The sequence below is a fragment of the Zalophus californianus genome, chromosome 6 (genome assembly GCF_009762305.2).
Source record: "Zalophus californianus isolate mZalCal1 chromosome 6, mZalCal1.pri.v2, whole genome shotgun sequence".
NCBI lineage: Eukaryota > Metazoa > Chordata > Mammalia > Carnivora > Otariidae > Zalophus > Zalophus californianus.
In genome coordinates, this window is record NC_045600.1 from 41,035,469 (window position 1) to 41,061,125 (window position 25,657).

The window sequence follows — 25,657 nt, forward strand, 5'->3', positions numbered from 1 at the left end:
GTAAGAAAAAGTACAGCATATAAACCTATAATTCATAAAAGAATAAAGACGGCAATAATACATGGAAAAAACTTCCCCCTCAGTAATAATAAACACAAAATAAAACGAGATGCTTTCTTTACCTATCAAAATGGCAAAGTTTTTTTGTTTTTTGTTTTTTATCTAATTCTAATGTCCCGTATTGGTAAAACTAGAAGAAAATAATATCACTAATTCCACTCATGATCTTGCTGAAGAATGTATACTGATAGTCTTTCCAGAGGCAATTTATATAATAGCATATCCATCTGGGAAATTATTTAGATAATGGAATTCAAATACCATTAATCATTAAATAAGGTATACTCAAAAAACACCAACCCAAGGCTAAGCATTTACGGAGGGACCAAGTATGGCACATATTTATACATTTTTATTGTGAATTGTTTGCAAAGTTGGTAAGTAAACAGTTTTAATTTCTTTCTTAGTTCACCAGCTTTAATTTTCAAGATATTATATTATGAAACTCTCTTCTTTAAAGACTTGTTAAATCTATAGTCAACATTATGATCAGTGGTCAAAATCTAATTAGATTGCATGAACGAAATGCATTTATCATGAAATATTTTCAGCATTATAAAGGTCAAGATGAGAATTTCATGTTATTATTTCTTAAAGACTCCTCAAAAAAAAAACACACAAAAGACCTTATAATCGTTTGAATGACATATAATCACACCTCACTTTTTTAAAATGATGTTGTTACTGTTTCTTTACCTTTACCTAACAATATGTTAAGTCTCTGGTCTAGAACACCATTTCCTTAGATAACAGCAGAGCTTCTTTTCAGTTCCAATATTTCTCTCAGTGTTCAACATCTTAGTAATGAGTATTTTTTATTCTATGGAAGACTTTTTGTTTAATGTCTCAAATATTATTCAAGTCACAATTCTTTGTAAAACATTTCTCTTGGTAAGGGAAATTTAAGCAAAAACAAGGCCTGTTGCTCATCAAACATAATTTAAGAACACATTACTCAACAATACTGAAAAGTTTAACATGAACATAATAAAGAATTATTTTGCTTACACATTCTGACCCAGTAGAATTTTCTAATGGAGGCTGCTGATAATTTCTAGCGGAAGTCAAGTCTGATGAACCTAACAAAACAAAGGAATCAGTTTTAGTGATTTTAAAACCAGAACTGTATTTTTGGAAACGATACAGGCATGACTCAAGAACTATAAACTCCATATTAATGCAAAACCTAAATTGGAAGCCACTTTTCATGCAAAAAACTTTAACTGTAATTAAAATATATCCTGATTAAGGTTTTACAGCTGATATTTTGGAAAATAAGGATCAGTACTGACAATCAAGTGAGATAAATGCTTTAAAATATATTATTACAATGTTGGATTTGGACATACTATGGGTAGAATCATTTGCCAGGAATAAAATATGTACATGATATAAAAGCAGGCCTTTATTGTGCTGCACCCCCCAAAGCGGCATTATATATGCATTTTTTTGTTTTTGCACATATATTCATTAATTTGATTCTTATGATCATCAATGAAATGGGCAAAGCTTATGTTTTTTTCATTTTCACTGGAAAGACAGGGTAAGTGAATTGGAACATGGAAGCCATTGAAAGGCAGAAGTTATGCTTTTCTACTATGCCAAACCAAGTAACACTATCCAAACAGAAGGTAGAGCATTTAGTAGAAAGCCCTATTGATGAACAATAAATACATCATACTAATTAAGTGCATCCACCATAGATGTGAACAAGAACAATGTGCAAAAACCACACAAAGAAAAAGCACAGTAGAGGTGTTTCATTCATTCCACCTATTGGATATGATTCAATTTGACTGACTGTGCTAGCCATTTTCCCAGGAAAGGGGTCAGCTTTCAAACATCTATACAAACTAGACGTATCTTATGTTTGAGAATTTAAACATTAAAAATCCTCTAAATTTTGAAACGCAAAAAACAAAATGAAAATAAAGACTAAAGATTTACAAAAGTGAAAGCTATTCGAGTCACATACCACGTAACGTTCCATTCAAGCTAGCCTCGGTTCTAACAGGAAGACGTTTATTTGCAGACAACGCTGGAGAAACACAGGGCAACTCATCTTTCAGCAAAGCCAAATTATCTCCCTGGTTTGGAGAAACTACCTCACGAAGTCTCCTCGCTGGTATTTTAACCGTTTTTTTCTTTTCCAGGCTAAACTCAGAGCCTTTCATATTATTGGTAACAAAACTAGTCCCACAGTTCTGAATAGAAGAATTTCTTCTGGGTCCATAAAACTTCAGAACAAAATTTTCACCGCTTTGGGGATTTGGGGGAGAGAAGGAACGAGGGAGGAGTATGATAAAGAAAATGTGAATTTCAAGTGATTTTAAAACATAGTCATCAACCTTTAAATAAAACAATGCCTAAACAGACTATCCACAAAGCTAGAAATTTCAATTTCGTATTTAATCCAGGGTTAGAGACAACTAGATCATATTTACCCATTAATCCCACTCAGTCCATTAATGCACACGCCAATGAATCTGAGACTGGTGATGACAAGAAAATGGCTGCATGAGCGATAATAACCTTAACAACACAGAGCAATCCCCAAACCAAGAGCTGGCAGTGCACAACCAAACAGATGTGAAGGCGGGGTTAAGATCTGTTGAGAAGCAGGAGTCAAGCACGTAAAACTGAAATGCTTTTTTTTAAACATCCATATAAGAAGCTTAATAGCTTTCTTCAGCCAAAGAGTCTTACACACCCCTCCAAATGCAACCATCGGACACCTAAATCACCCCTCTGCGTCTCCCGAACACTCGACAACCCAGCAGTCAGAGGTATAAACTGACAAAGCTTCAGTTGCCCGCGAGTCAACTCACTTCTCTTTAAGTCGGCCCTAGAGACACAACACGCATGCGCGCCAAGAAAATCATCCAAAACATCCAACCAAAAAGCTGAACGCCCTCTGGTGTTCTTCCATTCCTCTCCGGGTAGAAACAAACTCCCAAGGTAAAAGGTTTAAAACGTGCGAATTTGGTTTTATTTTTTTAAAGAGGTACACTGCCCCACAAGACTTAAACATTGAATAAAACTGGAGGTTCTCATCGGAGGCCTGCACAGGTTCCGACCTAACTGGGAATACCACTCCTGTTGACTAGGGACTGTTTACAGTGTAGCTCCTGGAGACCGTTAGGGACCTGGGACTAAGTAAATTAGTTTTACAAAAATTCTCGACAGATTCGGGTCGTTGTTGGTGTGAAAGTCAGGAATAGAGAGCACTGACTAAGCATACAATTACAAAATTTAATCCTTAGAGAATTGTAGAATTCACTGGAGAGAGCGGCTTTTCCTCCAGAGTTCGCGGCGTTGTAACGAATCCGCGTCTTAAAGTCTGAGGGCTATTTGACATCGCCTCTCCCACGTGTTCTCTCCCATCCAGCGGCTGCGGCGCCCGCCCTGACCCAGACCCTCCGCCCCTAGATTCGACTGGCAGCGCAGCCCCCCAACCTCGCACTGGTGTCGGATGCGAGAGCTTGTGCTTAAGTATGGTCTCTTTTCTCTGCCCTTAGAATCTGGGGTTCCCAGGCGGGGGGCAACAGGCTACGCTTTGGGAAGGTGGCGGGATCTCTGGAGGAGGCCGCCGCGAGTACGTTGGACTGGGGGGAGGGGGGGCCTGTTGCGGAGACCGGCAGCGCGTCCCCAGAGCAGGTTGGGGAGCTGCCCGGAGACCGTATCACTGGGGCGAGGGTCGGAATTTGAAGCTCTGAGCCACCCCCAATCCGGGTTTGGGGAGTAGGGATCTTGTTTTGGAACAGTGAGTTAAATGTAAAGCATCCACGCGGTGACCTTGAGCTCACAGACAGGAGACCCTCCTTTAACTGAAAAATCGTCTCTAGACAGAATGCCATGACCCCACACCCCTTATCTGATCTGCTAATTTCTGAGGACGTTTAGACGTTTCCCTTTACGCATTACTAAAGGGTTTTTTTTTAATCAAAAAAAAATGTAATCTGTAAAGTTAAATAACAGTTTATTTCTGCATCTCATCTGTCTACTTTCATAGAAAATAAACCTTAGAATTAAAAGGGACCTTAGGGGCTCAGCTTTGGAGAACCTTTTAATTCTTGATAAATTTCAGTAATTCTGTAATTATATCTTATGTCAGTTACATTTCTCCCTTCGTTATTGGGCTCTTAGGTACTTGTTCCTTCACAATTTGTTTTATAATGTAGGTGAATTAAAAGATACAATAACAATGTCAGAGACTCTGAAGATGACTTAACTCCCTTATTTTCTAGGTGAAACTTAAATATGAAAGAAAAAGTGACCTTCCCTCTGTAGTCTCTAAGGTCTGAGGGTAGGCATAGAAACTTACTAAAATGACTCGAATAAATGATTTGATTTGGATCTTACAAACCCCTTTCATATCAGACCTGGGGTTAAAACTCAAGTAGTCTCGCCCCCATCTAGTCCAGTACTCATAGGCTCACCCTTCAGGCCTGGAAGGGATGCTTTAAACCCGAAAGCAGTAATCTTTCAAAAGTCTTTTTTGCCCTGATTAGTAGTAAGTTGAGTTGGGGTTGCCAGTTAATCAGACATAACTTACTAAACCTGCTGCAAATAATCTAAAGCAAAGGGACATGAGGCAGAGCCATATTTTGTATCAATCAGACAAGTTCAGATCAATTTAGACATCTGACCTATCAAAGACAATGATAGCCCTGAAACAAAAAATATGTCTCACAAAATTATATGTCTTTTGTGTTGTTAACATCTTTATTTACTTCCTCTTTCCCACTCTTACACCTCCATATATACATGTATAAATAGATACACTTTTTTTGCTGCCTGGTTTGCAAGTAAGTTTCAGACATGACCTTTAACCCTAATTTCTTCAGCATGTATCTCCTTAAGAACAGTCTATTACATAGCCACAGTAAGATTATCACACCTAACAAGGTAACATTCAGATTTCTTCAACTATCCCAAAAATGTCTTTATTTTTAAAGCAGAAAATTTTTTTTTTGATTCAAGGTCGAAACTTCACACATTGTTGTCATGACTCTTTAGTCACTTAATCTAGAACAGCCTTCTACCCCTTTTCTTTATGACTTTAACTTTTTAAAAAGACTATCCTACTTGTCTTACAAATTGTGCCACATTGTGGATTTTCCTAGTTATTTACTCATGATCAGAATCAGATCAAACATTTTTGGCAAGAATACTACATAGTTGATACTGTGTCTTTATTGGTTATGGTGGTGACTGCCAGATCTTCCCAGTGTAAAGGGACTGGTTTCCTTTGGTGATAAGTAACCTATGGAGGTACTTTGAGACCATGGATATATCCTCTTCCCCAACCACCTTTCACCCAGTAGTTTTATCATTCATTCATGATCCTTGCCTGACTCACAAGATTATCAATTACCAGTACCAGTCATGCAGAGACTAGGGTCAGTTATCGTGGTGATGGCCAAGGACATCAGAAGAATCACTTATTGTAAACTAAGTTTGAACAGAATTAGAATTTTGGCTCCAGACCTGGTACAAATCTGCATATGATTCCAAAAAAGAAATGGAGGGCATCTCCCCCGTCACCTCCTAGTCCTTTGGTTGTTTTCTTTTGCTTTCAAAAATTTCTGGGAATTGTTTGTCCTTGTGTGTTTATCTAAACATACTACCTGGAAAGATTAGGATGCTAAGTACTTCTTAATACCTATAACACATATGCTAAGGAATTGTAACCTCAGAATAGACTGAGGAAACTAATTTCACTTACTGAAAACAATTTAGCCAACAGAAGTTTAGATTTTGTCAAATAGCTTTAGAGCTTGAAGAGACCTCAGCAGTCAAATTGTAATCCCCTTATTTTTCAGGTAAGAAATCAGTCATTAGAAACATTCAAGCAAAGGTTGGACAACTAATTTTCCGGAACAAAAGGAAACTCATGCATCAGAAAAGGTTTGAATTGATGACTGATAAGATTTCTCTTTATCTTAAGTTCCCTAGTTTTATTACATATTTTGTTTGACACAAAAATAAATTAGCATTGTTATGATCATTCCCAAGACCTAAGCCAGAGATTCTAGAACTTTCTTATCCCTTCCTTCCCTCTGGAGGTTTCAGGGATATAACCATAAGGTAACCTCTGATAGGATATTTGTTTCTACAGTAACAGACATTTGCTGTAATAGCTGAAAACTAGGACTAAATCAGAGGGCAGCCACATTGCTTCTACCTGTTTCATCATCAGGTGGTTTGTATGGCTGTTGGACTTTGTCAGCATAATTTACTATTAATTAACTATAAAATAGAATGCCCCAAGACTTAGAAGACCCCAAACTAGCAACTGAATATGAAAATCATTCACTCAATTATCTCCAATATTTTCTAGGAACAAGTGCCTATAATTAAATATACCATAATCTTGGTATTGGTGACTACACAGAAGAGCTTTGGAGACTTAGACAGACTTGAGAAAACTGTTAGCTCTTAGTTCAGTTATAGGTCTGGGAAGATATTTGAAAATATATATATATAATTGAATGACTAGAGAAAAAATCATAATGTTAACAGGGGTATTGAATAGAACTATTTTATTTTCCAAATTATCAAGAAATATTACTCATAATATTAAAGGAAGAGATATATACTATTAATGACTATATTAAAAATAATACCAAGAAAATAAATTTTTTTTTTTAGAGATTTTATTTATCCATTTATTTTAGAGAGAACATGCACACAAGCAGGGGTAGGGGCAGAGAGAGAGAGAATCTGAAGCAGACTCCACACTCAGCATGGAGCCAGATATGGGGCTTGATCTCATGACCCTGAGATCATGACCCAAGCCACAACCAAGAGTCCAACACTCAACTGACTGAGTCACCCAGGCACCCCCCAAGAAAATAATTTTTAAATAAGATTCATACCAAGAACATCTGCGGCACTCCTCATCTGTGTATTGTCAAAGACTTCTCAATAACAACCATCATTTGTCACCATGAGTTGTATACTAAGGGGCAAGTGGGGTAGAGTCAGCACAGTGTTACCAGTCTCTGAAACTTAACATTTAAAGATTCCATACCTTCTGCCTTTCTGGAACTCTAGTTAAAAAGTGATTATATATTAATTTTAACCTGAAGAAATGAAAGGAATAGGAAAAAGAACGGGATTTTGACATCACAGTCAGTGAACATGCAAATTTCTAAGGTTCTTATAAGTAAGAAAATCAGATCTGTTACCGTTTTTGGTGTGAGGGTGGAAACACCAGTGTCCTGAAGTACAGTGAATGTACTACACAATTCAAAAAGGATCACGGTCTTATGGATGAACTTTTGTCATTTCAGCTAGAGGCCTATTGTTCCATAATGCACTTTTTTTTTTAAGATTTTATCTATTTATTTGATAGAGATGGAACACAAGCAGGGGGAATGGAGAAGGAGGACCACATCTTCATCTGTTGATGGACATCTGGGCTCTTTCCATAGTTTGGCTATCGTCTACATTGCTGCTATAAACATTGGGGTGCAGGTGCCCCTTCGGATCACTACATTTGTATCGTTAGGGTAATCACCCTTATATATTTTTTTTAAGTTCCCGCAAAACTGTTTCATTTAACACCTGTTTTCACAAAAGTTACCTTACCAGTTCTTGGATATTTTCAGGCTGTTTTTTGAGTGAGAAGCCGAAAGAACTCTAGTTTTGAGTGTTTGCTAACACTTCCTACACTGCCCACTGAATCTTGTTCTGGGGCAGGGATTAGACAGCTGGGCAACTTCATTTTTTTTATATTAAACTTTTTATTTTGAGATTGTAGATTCACGTGCAGTTTTAAGGGAAAATGCAGACATACCTTGTGCCCTTTATCCAGTTTTCCACAATGGTAACATATTACAAAACATCACACTATCCCAACCCAGATATTGATGGTACAGTCAAGATACAGAACATTTCCATCACAGAAGTCTCTTCATTTTGCCTTTTTATAGCAATACTCGCTTCCCTCCTACCTATATCCCCTCCTAATCCCTGGCAATCACTAATATTCTCCATTTCTTTAATTTTGTCATTTCATGAATGTTATATAAATCATATATAACCTTTTGGAATTGGCTTTTTTCTTTCACTCAGCATAATTCTCTAGAAATTTATCCAATTTTTGTGCATCAATAATTCATTCCTTTTTATTGCTGAGTAGTATTCCATGGTACTGTTGTACCAGTTTAACCATTCACCTACTGAAGAACATTTGGGTTGTTTCCAGTTTTTGACTATTAGAAAGTTTCCGTATACAATCACATACAGGTTTTTGTGTGACCCCCATAAGTTTTCATTTCTCTGTGATAAATGCCAAGGAATACAATTACTGGGTCATATGGTAGTTGCATGTTTAATTTTCTTTCTCTTTTTTTAGATTTTATTTATTTGACAGAGACACAGCGAGAGAGGGAACACAAGCAGTGGAGTGGGAGAGGGATAAGTAGGCTTCCCGCTGAGCAGGGAGCCCGATTGGGGGCTGGAGCCCGATGCGGGACTCGATCCCAGGACCCTAGGTCATGACCTGAGCCGAAGGCAGATGCTTAACAACTGAGCCACCCAGGCACCCCTCATGTTTAAGTTTCTAAGATACTGCCAACCTCTTTGCTGGAGTAGCACACAATTTTACATTACTACTAGGAATATCTGAGTGATCCAGTTTTTCCACATACCATCATTTGGTGTTGTCACTATATATATATTTTTTTTGTTTTTGTTTAAAGATTTTATTTATTTATGTGACAGAGAGACAGCCAGAGAGGGAGCACAAGCAGGAGGAGCGGGAGAGGGAGAAGCAGGCTCGTGGCCGAGCAGGGAGCCTGATGTGGGGCTCGATCCCAGGACCTAGGGATCATAACCTGAGCCAAAGGCAGACATTTAATGACTGAGCCACCCAGGCGCCCCTGTCACTATAAATTGTAATAAATTTATGTTTTACATTTAAGTTCCTGATCCATTTTGAGTTAATTTTTATATAAGTCATATATAAATGAGAGACTTAGTTTGAGGTTAAATTTTTTCTTTTGGATGTACAATTGTTCTAGTACCATTTGTTGAAAAGGCTGTCCTTTATTTCATTGCTTTTGCCCCTTTACTAAAAATCATTTGGGGGACGCCTGGGTGGCTCAGTTGTTAAGCGTCTGCCTTGAGCCCAGGGTCCTGGAATCGAGCCCCGCATCGGGCTCCCTGCTCCGCAGGAGGCCTGCTTCTCCCTCTCCCACTCCCCCTGCTTGTGTTCCCTCTCTCGCTGTCAGATAAATTAAAAAAAACAAAAAAAAACAAAAAAAATAAAAATCAATTGGGCATATTTGTGTGGCTCTAACTCTGGGTTCTCTGTTCTGTTCTACTGATCTGTGTGTCTGCTACTCCACCCATAGCACACAATACTGATTACTGTAGCTCTGTAATAAGTCTTAAAATCAGGTAGACTGATTTCCCCCATTTTATTCTTTTTTTTTTAATTTGTTTTAGCTATTTTCCAATCCGTGAACACAATGTCTCTCCATTGATTTAGGTCTTTGATTTTTTTCATCAGCATTTTGTAGTTTTCAGCATACAAGTCTTGTACATGCTTTGTTTGATTTATCCCTAAATTTTTTTTGAGTGATTGTTAATAGTATTGTACTTTTCATTGTCTTGAGTGTTAACTGCAAGTATATAGAGATAGAATTGATTTTTTGCACGCTTATCTTGTATCCTGTCTTTCCTGAACTTACTAGTTCTGAGTTTCTTTGTAGATCCCTTGGTATTTTCTAAGTTCACAATTATGTCATCTGCAAAGAGAAACAATTTTATTTTCTTCCTTTACAGTCTGTATGTCTTACTTTCCTTTTCTTGCTTTACTGCACTGGGTAGAACTTCCAGCAGTATATTAAGAGTGGTAAGAGCAGATACCCTGCCTTGCGCACAATCTTAGGGGAAAATATTTAGTCTTTCACCATTAACTAGTTTTTTGTAGATGCTCATTATCAAATTGAAGTTCTCTTTTCCTTATTTTCAAAGAGTTTTTATCACGAATGGGTGTTGAATTTGTCAAATGCTGTTTCTGCATCAATTGATATGGTATCTCATGATTTTTCTCCAAATACTGAAACAGTCTTGCATCTCTGGAGTAAACTCCACTTACTCAAGATGTATAATTATTTTTATATATTGCTGAATTACATTTGCTGTTATTTTGTCAAGGATTTTTAGGTCTGTGTTTGTTATGCTATTATGCTTTTGATGTCTGCAGAGTCTATGGTGATGTATCCTGTTTCATTCCTTATAATGATAATGTGATTTCTTTTTTTATTACTCTTGCTAGAGGCTTGTCTGTTATAATCTTTTCAAAGAACCAACTCGTTGTTTTATTGACTTTTGTTGCACTTGTTTTCATTTTCATTAATTTCTGCTCTTTATTATTTCCTTCCTTCTACATGCTTTGGGTTTATTCTGTTCTTTTTCTAGGGGCTTGAAGTGAAAGTTTAGATTGTGGATTTCAGACCTTTACTTTTCTCTATTATATGCAGTTAGTTGTCAGTTTTCCTCTTGGCTCTGATTTAGCTGTGTCCCACAAATTTTGATGTGTTGTATTTGCAGTTTCATTCAGTTCAATGATTTTTTTCTCCTTTGAGACTTCCTCTTTGACCCATGGATTATTTAGAAGTAGTTTATTTCCCAAATGTTTGAGATTTTCCTGTTATCTTTCCGTTGCTGATTTCCAGTTTGTTTCTGTTGTGGTCAGAGAACACATTCTGTATAATTTCAATTCTTTTAAATTTGTTGAGGCTAGTTTTATGGCCCAGGATATATGGTTTATCCTGGTCTGTGTTCCATGGGCACTTGATAAAAATGTGTATTCTGTGGTGTTGGGTAAAATGTTCTATAAATATGGATTGTGGGTTGATAGTATTTTTTTTTCTATATCCTTGTAAATTTTCTGTCTAGTTCTACTGATTGTTGAGAGAGGAGTGTTGAAGTCCCCAGCTGTATCTATTTCTTTCTCCTTTCAGTTCTACTCTATTTTGCAACTTTCTTCTTTGGTGCATGTACATTTAAGATTGCTGTGTTTTCTTGGTAGGTTAATCCTTAAGTCCCTTTCTGTCTTTTAATTTCCTTTGCTCTGACATCTACTTTGTCTGATATTAATATATCCACTATTTTCTTTTGATTGGTTGCACGATAGATCTTTTTCTATCCTTTTATTTTCAACCTGTCTGTATCATTATATTCGAAGTAAATTTCTTAGAGAGGGGCGCCTGGGTGGCTCATTCGTTAAGCATCTGCCTTCAGCTCAGGTCACGATATCAGGGTCCTGGGATGGAGCCCCACATCAGGCTCCCTGCTCAGCAGGAAGCCTGCTTCTCCCTCTCCCACTCCCCCTGCTGTGTTCCCTCGCTCACTGTGTTTCTGTCAAATAAATAAAATCCTAAAAAAAATTTTTTTCTTAGAGACAGCATATAGTTGGTAATGTTTTTTAATCCATTCTACCAGTCTCTCTTAATTGATTATTGACACCAAGTTATATTTAATGTAATTGTTTACTAGGGCTTAAATTTGCTATTTTTTATTTTCTCTTCTGTTTTTCTTGCCTTTCTGTGGATTACATGAATATATTTTGGAATTTCATTTTGATTTATCTATAGTATTTTTGAGTATGTTTCCTTATGTATCCTTTTTAGTGATTGCTCTAGTTACTTCATGATATTTATATACCTTAACACAGTCTGATGGTGTCAACACCAGTTTCAGTGAAGTGTAGAAACCTTACCTTCCTTTACCTTTACCAATTTATTAATATACATTTGAAACGACATTAGACATTTTTATAATTTTTGCTTCAACTGTCAAACAGTTCAGGACACTTTAGAAGAGAAGGAAAGTGTTCTGTAATTACTCATATTTGTTATTATCTGTTTTTCCTCTTTCTTGATGTTCCAAGTATCCTATTTTCATTTCCTTTCTGTTTAGAACTTTAATTCTTTTTTTAAGGTAGGTCAGCTGGCAACAAATTCTAATTTTCTTCATTTGAGAAGGAAGTGTATTTTTTCTGGATGCAGGTTCTGGGTTTACTGATGTCATCCTAATTGTTTTCCCCTGTAGGTAAGATGTTACTTTTTCACTTGCTACTTTCAAAAATTTTTGTCTTTAGTTTTTAGATGCTTGGCTGTGCCTTATCTTGATGTAGATTTCTGTGTGTTTGTGCTCTTTGGCATTCATTCAGCTTCTCTTGGATGCATAAATTTATCTTTTGCCAAATTTGGGACGTTTTCACCCATTATTTCTTCCAGTACTTCTATAGCCTTGGTCTTTTCTCCTCTTCTTCCAGGACTCTGTTGAAACAAATATTTGATCTTTTGTTATTACATCATATAGGTTCCTGGTACTCTGTTCATTTTTTTCATTATATTTTTCTGTTTGAATATTCAGATTCATTAATTCTATTTTCTGTCTTCTGCTTTACTGATTGCTTCCTCTGTCCTCCATTCTATTGATTCTATCTGTTCAGTTTATTTTGGTTATTTAATTTTTCACTTCTTAAGATTTCCATTTGGTTCTTCTCATATCTTGTTTGTTTCAGGCATATTCATAACTACTCATTGAGGTATTTTTTATAATAGCCGTTTTAAAATCTTTGTCAGATAATTCGAAATCTGTCATCTCAATATTGGATATATATTATCTTTTTTCATTCAGTCTGAGATTTTCTTAGTTCTTGGTATGATGATTTTTTTTTTTTATTGTAACTTACATTTTGCATACTGTGTTATGAGGCTCTAGATCTTGTTTAAACCTTTTCTAGCTGGCTCCTTTTGCCACTGTTTCATTAGCAGAAGTAAGGGAGTGGGCATGCTGCCTCATTACTACTAGACGCAGGATAGACGTCCAGGTGCCTCACTCTGTCACTTAAGATATGGGGGTGGTCTGCTCCTCAGTACTGCTGGGCAAGAGTAGGAGTTATGGCTCTCCAGCAGGCCTCCATTGGTATGAGGGACTGGAGAGGGACTGGAGTGCCTCATTACTGCTCCCCACATGGTCTCCACTGACACCAGAAGAGGATATGTGAACTCATTACCACGGGACAGTAATGCAAGCCTTGAATCTCAAAGAGGCCTCCTTTGACACCACCCAGAGGGAAGAGAGAAGGGCAACCCATTACTGCCAATTGAGGTAGAAGTCCAGGCTCTTCATGTTGTTTCCACTGACACTTGTTGGGTTTGGGGGAGCCCTCATTAATGCCCAGTAAGGATGAAAGTCCCTGCTTCCTAATCTCCCTTCTCTGAAGTGTGGGGGACTGAGTGCCTCATTACAGCTTAGTGAGGGTGGAAGTCTAGGCTCCTAACTTAGCTTATGTTGATGTGGGTGGATGGGGGATACAGGCCAGTGTTTTTGTTTGCGTGGAGTACACAGTTATTGTTTAAAAGTTTTTTATCTTATAGGCTTCCCCTTTCCTGGCCCTTTGGCTAGAGAGGGCCAGCTTTGGGCAGATGGGGGGTTTTGACTGTGCCCACTGGCATTCGCAGATTGCTGGCTTCTTCAGCTCTAACTCTGTGATAGAGGAGACAAAAACAAGAGAAAGAGAAATTCCCCACTATTTTGTTTCTCAGGTCCCAAGGGCTCTGGCCAATATACTTTCTTCTCTCCACCTTTTTAAAGTCTTATGTTTGTTTTATGTCATGTCCAGTGTTTTTAGTTGTACTTAGTTTGAAGAATAGGGAAAAACACATCTCTTGCTCCATCTTTTCAGAAGCACAAGTCCTAAACTGCATTGTATAATATAGAATCTTCTCTTTGACTGGTTAGTGGTATTTTATAATAGCACAGCAGTACTTGAAAAATTGTGACCTTCAGTTAATTGATGGTATTTTTCAGGTAGTTTATATGGTAAAAACATACGCAGTTGACCCTTGAACAACAATACAGATTTGAACTACATAGGTCCACTTGTATGCAGATTTTTTACAGTACTGTATTATTAATGTCTTTTGCTTATGATTTTTTCTTTTTGAGAGACTGTGGGAGTGGCGGGGGCAGGGACAGTGAGGGGTGGAGGGAGAGAGAATCTCAAGCAGACTCCCCACCGAGCACGGAGCTCCACATGGGGCTTGATCCCACAACCCATGAGATCATGACCTGAGCCGAAGTAAGTCTGAGTTTAACCGACTGAGCCACCCAGGCGCCCCACGTGGATGGTGTTTATTAACAATTAATAGAAACTTTGTATTTCTGTAGAGATAGTAAAAGAATCATTATTATCACAGGTCAAAGTTACATTAAAATAGTTAAGTACTTGTAGGAAGAGCTCTCTTGGTTTCCCTTAAAGCCCTATAGGAACGAGGCTTTAACAAGTAACCTTGCAAGGTAATAGAGCAAGCTGTCTTAAAACTGGAGATTTAGATAGAGGGGGACTTTGGAGCCTATAGCCAGCATTAAAAAATCTAATTCTGTAAACTGTAGTGTTCTTTGTTGCCATTAATGACCTAGGGGATTGTGGAGAGGGGGATATAATTACATACTCCATTAGAAATTTATAAAATAAAAACAATTTCAGGTAAGTTTTGTTTCATTTATTTTCATAAACTGTTCTTGTTTTAATTACCTAACTTTTTAGCTAGCCTAAAAATATTTGTTCAGAGACTGACAGACTTTTTCTTAATTTTTAAATCAGGTGACTAATAAACATACCAATAGAATATGGCTGCACAAATACCAGAATCTGATCAGATAAAACAGGTAAGGTATTACAAATAACAAAAAAGAATTTTGTAAAAAATTTAAGGCTAACTGGGTGCAACCATGTCAGTCAGTGATCTCACAAAATAACTTCATATTTCATTTCCAAAAATGGATTTTAAATGATACGAAACATTTATTTTTCAGATAATGTGACAGATATCCAGGAACGAATAAATATTCAACTAGATAATTGGACTGTGTTTTGTAGATCATACCATACAGGTCATATTATACCCATTTGAGTTAGTGAAAGAGCTGTTGATTTCAAGTATTACAGGGTATTTTCCCCAAATACAAAACATCAGTAATTAAAGTTTCAAAACATCTTTGCTTTAAAAAACCAAATATTAAAGAATGTTCTGATTTGTTCGTAGTTTAAGGAATTTCTTGGAACCTACAATAAACTTACAGAAACCTGCTTTTTGGATTGCGTTAAAGACTTCACAACAAGAGAAGTAAAACCTGAAGAGGTATGAAAAGTGTTGCCTACTAAGAATTCTCTAAACCTGTCATAAACAATAGAAATGGGATGCCTCTAACCATTTCCCTTGTTCCTAGTTATTACAGGAATTTGGATTACTTAATATGTTCCATTGCTCAGAGGAACTGAAGCAGTCAGGGCCCCATGGCATTGAAGTTAATGATCACAAATTTAATATGACAGCTTGTCATATATACTGTAGCATGGCAGATTTTTTTAGTAAGATGCCTAGGGCTTGCTGAATTATTGTTCCGTAGCAAAGAAAGATTCTTACTAATTAGCTTTCAGTCAAGATGGCCTAGCTAGAGAAACCTGATATGGCTCTTCTATCTGACCCTGACAACTCACGTTAATTTTGGAAAAAGCAGAGCTTGAATATGGTGGCTCATATTGCATAGGTGGACTCTGAAAACTCAATCCTATGAGAAATCTTAACTTTTAATACCATCATCAAAACATTTATATATTGGCTAAAAGTGACATAAACTTCCTCCAGTGTAAGATGTTGGTCAACATTCATGCCAAGAATATATAACTAGCAATCAACAAGTCCTTGTTAAATAAATGACAAAGCTTGAAAAATGCTAAGTATAATATTCTTCTTGTTAAAAAGAAATGTTGAAATTTAAGAATGTGCGGAATGGAGTTTCTCATTAAAAAGGAACAAACTTATTCCTGGGCCTATGTTTTAACAATCAGAATGAGGGATGGAAAAGTCAGGGATATACCATTGTTTTTAGTGCTTATAAACTGGTAGGCATTCAGTATATATTAATTCTTGTAAATGGATAAAACTACTAACAATTGAAAGCTATATGGACTTGCTACTCATTCATACCATTTAGTTCTCATCTATTCAAAGAAAAGAAAAGCACCCACTGGTTGTTCATTTAGAGTACGTGCACTTTTTAAAAATTAGTATTTCTGTGTTGCCTCTTGGATCCTCTCTTTTTATTTCTAGACCACCTGTTCCGAACATTGCTTACAGAAATATTTAAAAATGACACAAAGAATATCCATGAGATTTCAGGAATATCATATTCAGCAGAATGAAGCCCTGGCAGCCAAAGCAGGACTTCTTGGCCAACCACGATAGAGAAGTCCTAATGGATGGACTTTTGATGAAAGATTGCCAGCAGCTATTGTGATGGAAATGAGGATTCATCTGATAGAATCCCCTGAAAGCAGTATCCACCATATTAAACTGTCCTAACTTTGGCAAATGGAAACAACTGGAGAAACAAAATTGCTATTTACCGAGAATAATCAAAATAGGAGGTCTTATTGTTGAATGAAAATAATAAGATGGAACATTTGTTGAGGCCTTAAGATTCAGCAGCTTGGTAATTTCATTAGAAAAATAAACCATTGTTTCTTCAATTGTGACTGTTAATTTTAAAGCAAAATATGTGTTCAATCATGTATGAGATAGAACTTTTTATTACTAAAAGTAAAATAAATGGAAATATCACTGAGCAGTTGTTTATACTATATATATAGTACCATAGTATTCTGACTGGACTGTGGATACGTTGAAATGTTTTTCAATCACGATCATCCTCCAGGTATTCCTGTTCATTCATGTCTGCCTCAAATTGCTGGTAAATACATAAAATAGTTACTTTCTAATCATTTCAACGCACGATCGTTTCTTGCCTCCCTTCTTGTGTCAGGGTGGCCTTTATACATTCGTATCCTAGCCATATTTTTCATATGTCTACAGGAAACATCCCATCTGAGACTACCTTGTGAATGTGTAAGAGTTGACTAGTATGCTCTAGTGGAGACTGTGTTTTGTGTTTTGTTCAAAAGCTGAGTCCAACATGAATGATTCTCAGTCCAACATTATACGGTGTATTCTCATCCATGACGTGTGAACAGTGCAATAAAAAGTGAACTGAAGTTAAAGTAGTGTCTTACGGCTAAATGAATCCTAAAACAAATACAAGCATCTGCAGGGAATTCTAGTTGATGCATAAATATACCAAGAAATTTGGTAAATGTTAAGTAGACTAATACCCACTAGTAAATTGGCTTCTGAGTAGATTTCATTTGGTACCAATCTAAACTTGCACTTAAGAGAACACGAATTTAAGTTAGCTTATGTTTCCAATACCAAAGTGATTTCTATGTTTTGTCATATTTGAAGCCAAAAGTATTATTCTGCTTTGATAAATGATGGTTTTCTGTATTACATCTAATTTTTAAGCTATTGCATCATTTAACTAACAATGCCGTTTAACTTACAGGCCTCTGTTGACATTACAGTTAGTAATCATTAGGTCTTTGAAGGTACAAAGACAAAATATTAACAGTGCTACCTTTAAAGCTGAAATGTTGAAACATCTATAAGACTCAACAAAATATACAATTCACTGTAGTTAAAGGAAAATGAAAAATAAGCTTGTTTCATCATAAGGCAAGAAAAGCAACCAAAAATTCAGAAATTTTACTTATTTAAAGCTCCCACCCACGCACAAACTTTGCCATTTTTATGTAATCAAGCCTAACATGGTTATTTACTGTTATTTACATTTAGCAAAGACAATTAAGTATGTGCTCACCTGGCAAATAAGGGGAATCTCATGTAACAGCAGCTCAAATACCTGAGGCGGGAGTGTGTGTTTGAAAACCTTCAGAAGTTCCTGTGGTTGTCCACACACTAAAAGGGCATTGCTGAGATGTTCAACACCCAACTGATGCTCTCCTGAAACAGATTGATAAGGTTTAAAGCAAAATGTTAACATTCTTCCAAATAAACATTCCACAAATTACCAAGAAAACGTATTGAAATAAAAAAAAAGCGTATCAAACTACAGACTAAACAAGTCTTAAAAAGAGTAAAGACTATAAATGGGGAAAATGTTGAACTGCCAATTAGATTCACTGTGATCAAGCTGCAAGATGAATAATTTTATGACCCAAGTTACTATTAAAAAGTGCACTTTTGCTTTAGAAACGTTCATGTTCTACAATGTGGGTTCACAAGAGGGGGGTATTGAGTGTTTATTTTAAAGATTGTTTTCTGCTGTTACTGATAGGAGATAGATTATCTTTAACTCTACACGTGTGATTGCTGAAATATAAAGGAAACACCTGATGTTCTGGCTAAACAAGACTTTAAAAAAACATTGTATTATCAAAGAGTTTGAAACAGGGTTTAGTGTAACACGAATTAAATAGCTAGGGGAAGAAAAGAGATTTATGAACTTTGATTTCTAAGTTTTAAGATGAATTTTAGGATGACTGGCTATAAAGAATGAAAATTTATGTACTATGGAAATTAATCATAGAATTTGTTTAAATTTAAACATGGAATCAGTCTCACTACTTCATTCCAGGAAACTGAGGCAAAGATAGTGAAATGATTTAAATTTTCAGAACTAATTAATGCCAAAATTAGTAACTGAACTTAATTTTCTGAACCTTGAGACCACAGTGTGCTGCCTCTCTTCAGGTGTTACATAATTTCCCATTTATTGGTTGAAATACGTGGTCATCTGAAAAGTGCATGATGGACAGAAAATATTGCTTCCCAGATTTGTATTAAGTGTAAACTGAAAAACCATCAGAAGGATATTTAGATGAAATACTGTGCTAGTGTTTCACTAAAAGGTTTATTTTATTAAAGATTTATTTTAGAGAGAGAGCGCAAGCCAGGGGGTAGGGGGCAGAGGGAAAGAGAATCTCAAGCGGACTCCCCACTGGGCACAGAGCAGGGTTCCAACTCACTACCCTGAGATCATGACCTGAGCTGAAACCAAGAGTCACTCAACCGACTGAGCCACCCAGGTGGCCCTAAAAGGTTTATTTTAAATTAATAAAATTATAGCTTTATGGAGATGACACATTAGGTCAAAATACTTTGGTCGTATTGAACCTTTTAAAGAAAGATAACATAGTGCCTCCTGTCAGGGCACCTGGGTGGCTCAGTTGGTTAAGCGTCTGCCTTTGGCTCAGGTCAAGATCTCAGGGTCCTGGGATGGAGTCCCATATCGGGCTCCTGCTCAGTGGGGGGTCTGCTGCTCCTTCTGACCCTCCCCACTGCTCATGCTCTCCTGTTCTCTCTCAAATAAATAATTTAAAAAAATAGTGACTCCTCTCAGGATGATAGAGCTAATGTGACAAAAACAATAATCAATTTGATCAAGTCAACCAATAAATCAGCTAATCAGAAATTTCAGTCAAAATTACTGGCTCTATGGTCCTATGTAGACGTAACCACAATTGAGATGGCTATGGGACTATACTACTTGACAGCAAAGTAATGAAAATTGGGGGTGTAGCGCAGAGGAGTGGAGAAAATTAAAAGGATTACAGAAAACTAGGTGAAAAATTATTGCATTAAACAGTGTATTGTAATAACCTAAAGAGTTTTAAAAAAATACACCTGAGATTCTGATTTAATTGGTTTGGGGCATGGTGGGGATTTAAATAAGCAACCAAGATGAGAACTCCATTAAGTAAAATATGGGCATACATAACCCTTAAAGAGCTAATTAATCACCCTTAAGAGGTAAAAATTTAATTTTTTAAAAAAAAGATTTTATTTGAGAGAGAGAACACAAGCAGGGAAGAGGGGCAGAGGGAGAGGGAGAAGACCCCCACCCCACAACAGGGAGCTGGATTCGGGGCTCCATCCCAGGACCCTGGGATCATGACCTGAGCCGAAGACAGACCAACTGAGCCATCCAGGCGCTCCAGAGGTAAAAATTTTAAAAACCAAGTTTGCAATTTTTTTTAATAGTCTCAGTATTTGTAACATCTTCACCTCTAAGTCTAACTGAACTATTTACATGAAAGCTTTTAAAGTGAATAAGAATAGGGGCACCTGGGTGGCTGCCAAAAGGGTTTTATTTTAATTGCCCTTATGTCCAAGCAGTATCCAGTTAGGAATTAATCCAGAGGAATTAATTCTGTGAGGTCCCCAGTTTTTTTTTTTCAAGATTTTATTGACTGAGGGGCACCTGGGTGGCTCAGTTGTTAAGCGTCTGCCTTTGGCTCAGGTCATGATCCCAGGGTCCTGGGATCCAGCCCCGCATCGGGCTCCCTGCTCTGCAGGAAGCCTGCTTCTCCCTTTCCCACTCCCCCTGCTTGTGTTCCCTCTCTCGCTGTCTCTCTGTCAAATAAATAATCTTCAAAAAAAAAAGATTTGATTGATTGAGAATCTGAAGCAGACTCCGTGTTGAGCGCAGAGCTCTAGTCCTGGTCGAGCTCAGGACACAGATCATGATCCAAGGGGAAACCAAGATTCAGACCTCAACCGATGAGCTACCCAGGCACCCTGTGAGGCGTCTAGTTTATATAATTGGGGGGGGGGGACGGGGGGCATTTTTTTTTTTAGGGACTAACACACCCTTTTAATGTTTTTAAATATTTTTAAAGTTTAAAAAGTGTTTAAAGTTTGTAATTCCTAGTAGGAAAACATCTGAATGAATACCCTAATGGCAAACCACTATAGAATGTTTCAGTTGCACGTGGGGCAGAGGGGTAGGGATTCTCTTCACAGCCCCCCAGCTTTCTTCATGAGGTCAGAGGTACACTGGTTTGTATTACTGCAACATCCATTAGGTGATTGTTGCTTTTCCTTCAGCAACGGCTTTATTTGTCAGAAGGGCATTATGCTTGACCTCTAAATTTGGCTGACAATTTACTGATGAGATTCATAACCTTTGGATTGCTCTGATATTTTGACATATTTACTGGGTTCTGGGCAACATCCTGGAAGGCCACCATAACTTCTGGATCCTGCATGGCTTCAAGAACCTCTGGATCACTAAGAATTTCATTGAGCCCAGGCATTCCTTCCATTCCAGGCATTCCTCCAGGAAAATTACCAGGTATTCCCCCAGGAAAGCCACATGGGAAAGAGCCATAGTGAGCTCCTGATTGTCGTCTGGCTTCTTCCTCCCTCTGGGCTCTCTCATGTTCTTCCCGAGCCTTCTTAACCCTTTCTATTCTTTGATCTCTAGCTCTTCATGTTTTCGCTTTCTCCAATGTTCAGCAATTTTCTGGGCCCTCGGTTGAACTTCTTTCAGCATTGCACTAACATCTTCATCGTAATCCAGTTTACAAGCAAGGGCAAGATCATGTGCTGCTTCTTCCCAATGGCCCAGAAGTCTGTGTGCTTTCCCTCGCCACTTATAAGACTGAGCTGAATCAGGATTTCAGTAGCTCTGTCAGTCTCGAATGGCAGCACTTGGCTTCTGTAATTTGATGAAGACACTGGCTCTCTTGGCATAGAGAATGGTCAAGCAAGGATTCAGTTTGATGTCATCTGTGAACAAGTCAATGGCTTTCTGTAGTTCACCATCATTTAGGGCATCAATGGCAGCCACTTTTTTATCATTTGCCTGATCCATCATTTCTTCGGTTATCTCTACATTTTCATCTCCCGTTTCTTGAGGGGCATCAGTATCTGGTTCAATCACACCTTCATTGTCAATTTCTAGATCACCTTCCTCACTTGATGGTTCGTCTGTCTTTATGTTTTCCTCCACCTTCTTACTATCTGTTTTTTCTTCCTTGAGATTGTCTTCTGATTTAGTTTTATGAGTGGCAGGCAGTATTTTACCTCCCATGCTCTCCACCCACTCCCACAGGAAGCGCATTTCCTCGATGTGCAGATCCTGCTTACACATTTTCACGAAGGCCCGAAGTTCGCTCACTTTGCAGGGGTCCATGGTCCAGAGGCAGTGGCAGGCGGCAGGCGTGGCTGAGATTGTGGCCTGATTCCAGGCCCAGGTACTAGCTCAGCGTGATCGTGTGGAAGGGGGGGGGCACTTTTTTTTTTAAGTAATCTCTATCTGCAACGTGGGCTCAAACTTACAACCCCGAGATTGACTCACATGCTGTACTGACTGAGCCAGCCAGGCATCCAGCAGGCCCTTTTAAGAAAAAGAATATAGAATTATGAATACAAAATTGCTAGGACTCTTCCCAGAACCTTCAAAGAAGTTTGAGTAAATGAAGGTCCTTAAAGTTTATGCTTTACCACCTTGTATAAAATCACTCCTGCTTATATCATTTAAGTCATTTCCAACTATTCATTTTGTCATTTTTTTTTTAAGATTTTATTTGAGAGAGAGAGATCACAAGTGGGCGGGGCTGAGGGAGGAGAGAGGGAGAACTAGGCTCCAGGCTGAGCAGGGAGCCTGATGTGGGGCTCGATCCCAGGACCCTGGGATCATGACCTGAGCTGAAGGTAGACACTTAACCGACTGAGCCACCCAGGTGCCCCCATTTTGTCATTTTTAAGATATTTTTAGCCCGTTTATAAAACTTCCCATTAGAAAAGATTAGTATTGAAAAAAATACTAAAACATCAAATTATAATGAGTAATGTACAATGACTATTTTTTTTTCATTTCTCAAAACCTTTATCATGGTATTAAGCCACTGAATTAAAGTAAAATTCTTGGGTATTGCTATGAGTTGTCCAGGATCTTGACTTTGTTTTCATAAATTCTGGAGGACGCTACCTCTTAAATGCAGGGTGGAAAAATCTTTTCAAAAAAGACAAAAGAGCAGAAACAGCTACAGGCGCTGTGATGAGAGGAAATTTGCAACACTTGAAAAAAAGATACATAAACGGGTGTCATGCTCATTTATCCAGCAACATCATTCATCCCTTACAAAAGAAGCCTGAAAACAAATTATTTTCCTTTCCAGGGATTAACACCAGAACAAAGACATTATTATTACATACAGCATTTACAAAATATTTATATTATCTACCAACATTTTACCTAACAATATTGTGAAGCCTTCTCAAAACTATGTGGAATTAGGTGGGGATAAATTATAATTCAAAATACAGTTGATGGCCATTAAGTCCAAGGTAGTCCCTACAGACATCACTACGTTAGACACAGTACAAGAATGGTCATTTATAATGATTTCATCATCAAAGTAAGTAATTACTGTGTTAAGAATACTCTAAGAATGCAGGAAATTTTTTATAAAACAGTTCAAATTTTTTTAAGTTTTGATTCATAAAACATTTGGTCATTTGGAAAAGTCATTTACTTAGAATTTTACCTGACGATAAATGAAGTATTACTGTATTTGGCTTTGCTTCTCCATCTGCACATTCCCAAGACTGACACAGAAACCTGAATGCTATGTATAATATGAAATGAACAGTGTGACCAAGTGAAAAATCTCTTTAAAAGCAAGTTGGTTAACACATCTAGCTAGTTTTTTTTTTTTTCTTTGAGAGAGAGAGAGAGTGGGGGTGAGTAGGGGCAGAGGCAGAGAGAGAATTTTAAGCAGGCTCCACGCTCAGCTTGGAGCCCAACATGGGGCTCAATCTCACAACCCTGAGATCATACCTGAGCCAAAATCAAGAGTCAGGAGGTGTGGGGCGCCTGGGTGGCTCAGTCGTTAAGCGTCTGTTTTCGGCTCAGGTCATGATCCCAGGGTCCTGGGATGGAGTCCTGCATCGGGCTCCCTGCTCCACAGGAAGACTGCTTTTCCCTCTCCCACTTCCCCTGCTTGTGTTCCCTTTCTCACGTGTCTCTATCAAATAAATAAAATCTTTAAAAAAAAAAAAAAGAGTTGGGAGACTTAACTGACTGAGCCACCCAAGTGCCCCAAGTTTTTTGACAGATAAATACCAATCAAAAATTTTTTCAACATATATATACGCTTACAAAAGAGTATTTACATTCTCACCTCTGGATAACCAAAGTTGTCCCATTTGTACCTCTTGCAGAAAAAGTTCTTGCAATTCTTCATTCTTTGCTGGATCCCACAACTAAAAGATTCACAAAATATTTAAAAATGAGTAATGAATGTAAGGTATAGGGTTACTGATCAAACTTATTTTTTACTTAAAACAGCATATCTTGAACCTAATCTCTAAATCCAAGGTATGATAAACACAATTTTTCTTTATAATATTTAAAACAACTTAAGATGGAATTAAAATTTCAGGCAATTTAAAAAAAAACCATGGCATATCGAAATTGAGTTGAGATGCTTGTAATAACTCTCATGTGTATTTTACCCAGCTTCCTAAGTACACATACCAGTAATCCTACTGTAATTAACTACAACACACCTAGTTTTGTAGGGTGCAAAATTATTTTCTTGCCTAGGGTTTTAGCAGTGTTTGTCGACCAGGCAAAGGGCATGGCGAGGGGTTGGCAGGGCAGTTGAGTGTTCAGAAGCATGCTGTGGTTTGCTTCAGCCTGGTTCAGGAAGGTGACCAGAGTCACAGGATGGCGTCATCATTGGTACCATGCCCAGGGCTGGTCTTTAAAGGTAGGCAGAATGGACAATCCTTGACCCAAAATTACCAACTCCCCTGCCAGTCACTTCAGCTTCAGTCTGTTATAGCTGGAAGGTTTTTGTGTTTTGTGTTTGCTGTCCCCAAGAATTCTCTTTTTAAAATGGGATGAGCCATTTCATAATTCCAAGTGGTTCTTCCTTCCTTCCCTTTCTTTTCCAAGCGCACAATGAAAACGACACCTAGGCCGAATGTAAGCCGGGCGGGGCGCGGGTGGGTAGAGGCGGCAGTCGATGCCTGCTCAGAGACCAGCCAGGGGCCCCTGAGGCACAGCCAGACGCTGCACGGGCCGGGCGGTTACTCACTATAACGCCACCTCGGTGTCGCTAAGCACTTCACCTGGGCGCCCCGTCCCTCAGCCTTCTGCTGCTGGGCTCTTCTTTCTGCAAACACAACACGGCACGTGCTGCTCGGGAGCCATCCCGACGCCCGCGTGCGCTCCGCCAAGCCCTCAAGCCCGTGGGCGGGCCCGCCGCCCGCCCGGCCACGTCGCCGTCGCACTCACTGTCCCGCAGGCGGCGCCTGAACACGGGGTCGCCACGCCGCTTCCGGTCGAAGTAAACGCAGTAGCCGAGGAAGGCGACGGCGCCACAGACCGCCAGAGCTCCCAGGAGGCCGAGGACGGTGCGGACGCAGGGCATCCGGCCATGGGCGTCTAGGAGCCGAGCGTTGGGCGCGGGCCGGCGAGCGCGAGGAGCCGGCCGGAAGGCAGGGGGCGTCGGCGCGGCGCCCATGCCGGCCTCGGGGTTTCCTGTGCGCCCGGCCGCAGGCGTGCGGAGCGGCGCGTCGACGCGCAGTCCCGCGGCCGGCCGAGTGAGGAGGAAACCGAGGGTCTGGGAGGACGTGTGGACTAGGTCTCAGGCCCCCGAGTAGCAGAGCTCTGTTCGAACCAGGTCTGTCGCACTCCAAATTCTGAACCCCTTCCCCAAACGCGCTCCTTTCCCTGTGCCGACGACACCCATTCAGGCAAATCACAGTGTGTCAGGAATCTGGTTAGCTGGAACTGGATCCTCCATAAGCCCCTGTTCCCTCTCCTGCAGATTGAAGTTGACTCCTATCTTCAGTCTTCTCCTAGCTCGCAGCACTGCCCACCGAGCACCTGAACACAGCTTGTCCGT

General features: G+C 38.7%; 3 protein-coding genes and 1 pseudogene across 14 annotated transcripts in view; 1 reads left to right on the forward strand and 3 right to left on the reverse strand.

Moving 5' to 3' along the window:
• The window catches only part of KIAA0586 (KIAA0586 ortholog), a 119,348-nt gene extending 116,449 nt beyond the window's left edge, over positions 1–2,899 (reverse strand). For 2 of the 9 annotated variants that reach the window (XM_027570157.1, XM_027570154.1), the window contains exons 1-3: positions 2,505–2,869; positions 2,036–2,319; positions 1,069–1,139 (exon numbers count right to left, since the gene is read on the reverse strand). In XM_027570157.1, coding sequence (XP_027425958.1) covers positions 1,069–1,139; positions 2,036–2,234 — 270 coding nt within the window. In that variant the 5' untranslated portion in view covers positions 2,235–2,319; positions 2,505–2,869. Of the gene's footprint in view, positions 1–1,068; positions 1,140–2,035; positions 2,320–2,504 lie in introns of those variants that run through there. The other 7 variants (XM_027570160.1, XM_027570158.1, XM_027570156.1 and 4 more) reach the window with 6 other exon arrangements.
• A 22-nt stretch (positions 2,900–2,921) lies between these two features.
• Positions 2,922–17,149, forward strand: TIMM9 (translocase of inner mitochondrial membrane 9). Of its 4 annotated transcripts, none has more exons than XM_027570167.2 (5): positions 2,922–3,018; positions 5,886–5,970; positions 14,699–14,763; positions 15,141–15,236; positions 16,209–17,149. In XM_027570167.2, exons 3-5 carry the CDS (start codon positions 14,725–14,727, stop codon positions 16,341–16,343), a joined length of 270 nt encoding a protein of 89 aa, XP_027425968.1. In that variant the 5' UTR covers positions 2,922–3,018; positions 5,886–5,970; positions 14,699–14,724; the 3' UTR covers positions 16,344–17,149. The 4 variants fall into 4 exon arrangements, with proteins under 4 accessions (XP_027425968.1, XP_027425967.1, XP_027425970.1 ...); XM_027570166.1 differs by lacking the exon at positions 2,922–3,018 and adding an exon at positions 3,402–3,552; XM_027570168.1 differs by lacking the exon at positions 2,922–3,018 and adding an exon at positions 3,724–3,823.
• TOMM20L (translocase of outer mitochondrial membrane 20 like) lies at positions 11,401–25,180 on the reverse strand. Its single transcript, XM_027570165.1, has 5 exons — positions 25,045–25,180; positions 24,879–24,922; positions 23,924–24,005; positions 17,812–17,954; positions 11,401–12,362 (listed from the first exon to the last, which is right to left on the reverse strand). The coding sequence occupies exons 1-5, from the start codon at positions 25,178–25,180 to the stop codon at positions 12,246–12,248; spliced, it is 522 nt and encodes a 173-aa protein (XP_027425966.1). The 3' UTR covers positions 11,401–12,245.
• On the reverse strand, positions 20,867–21,930 carry LOC113909109 (annotated as a pseudogene).
• Positions 25,181–25,657: the final 477 nt, after the last annotated feature.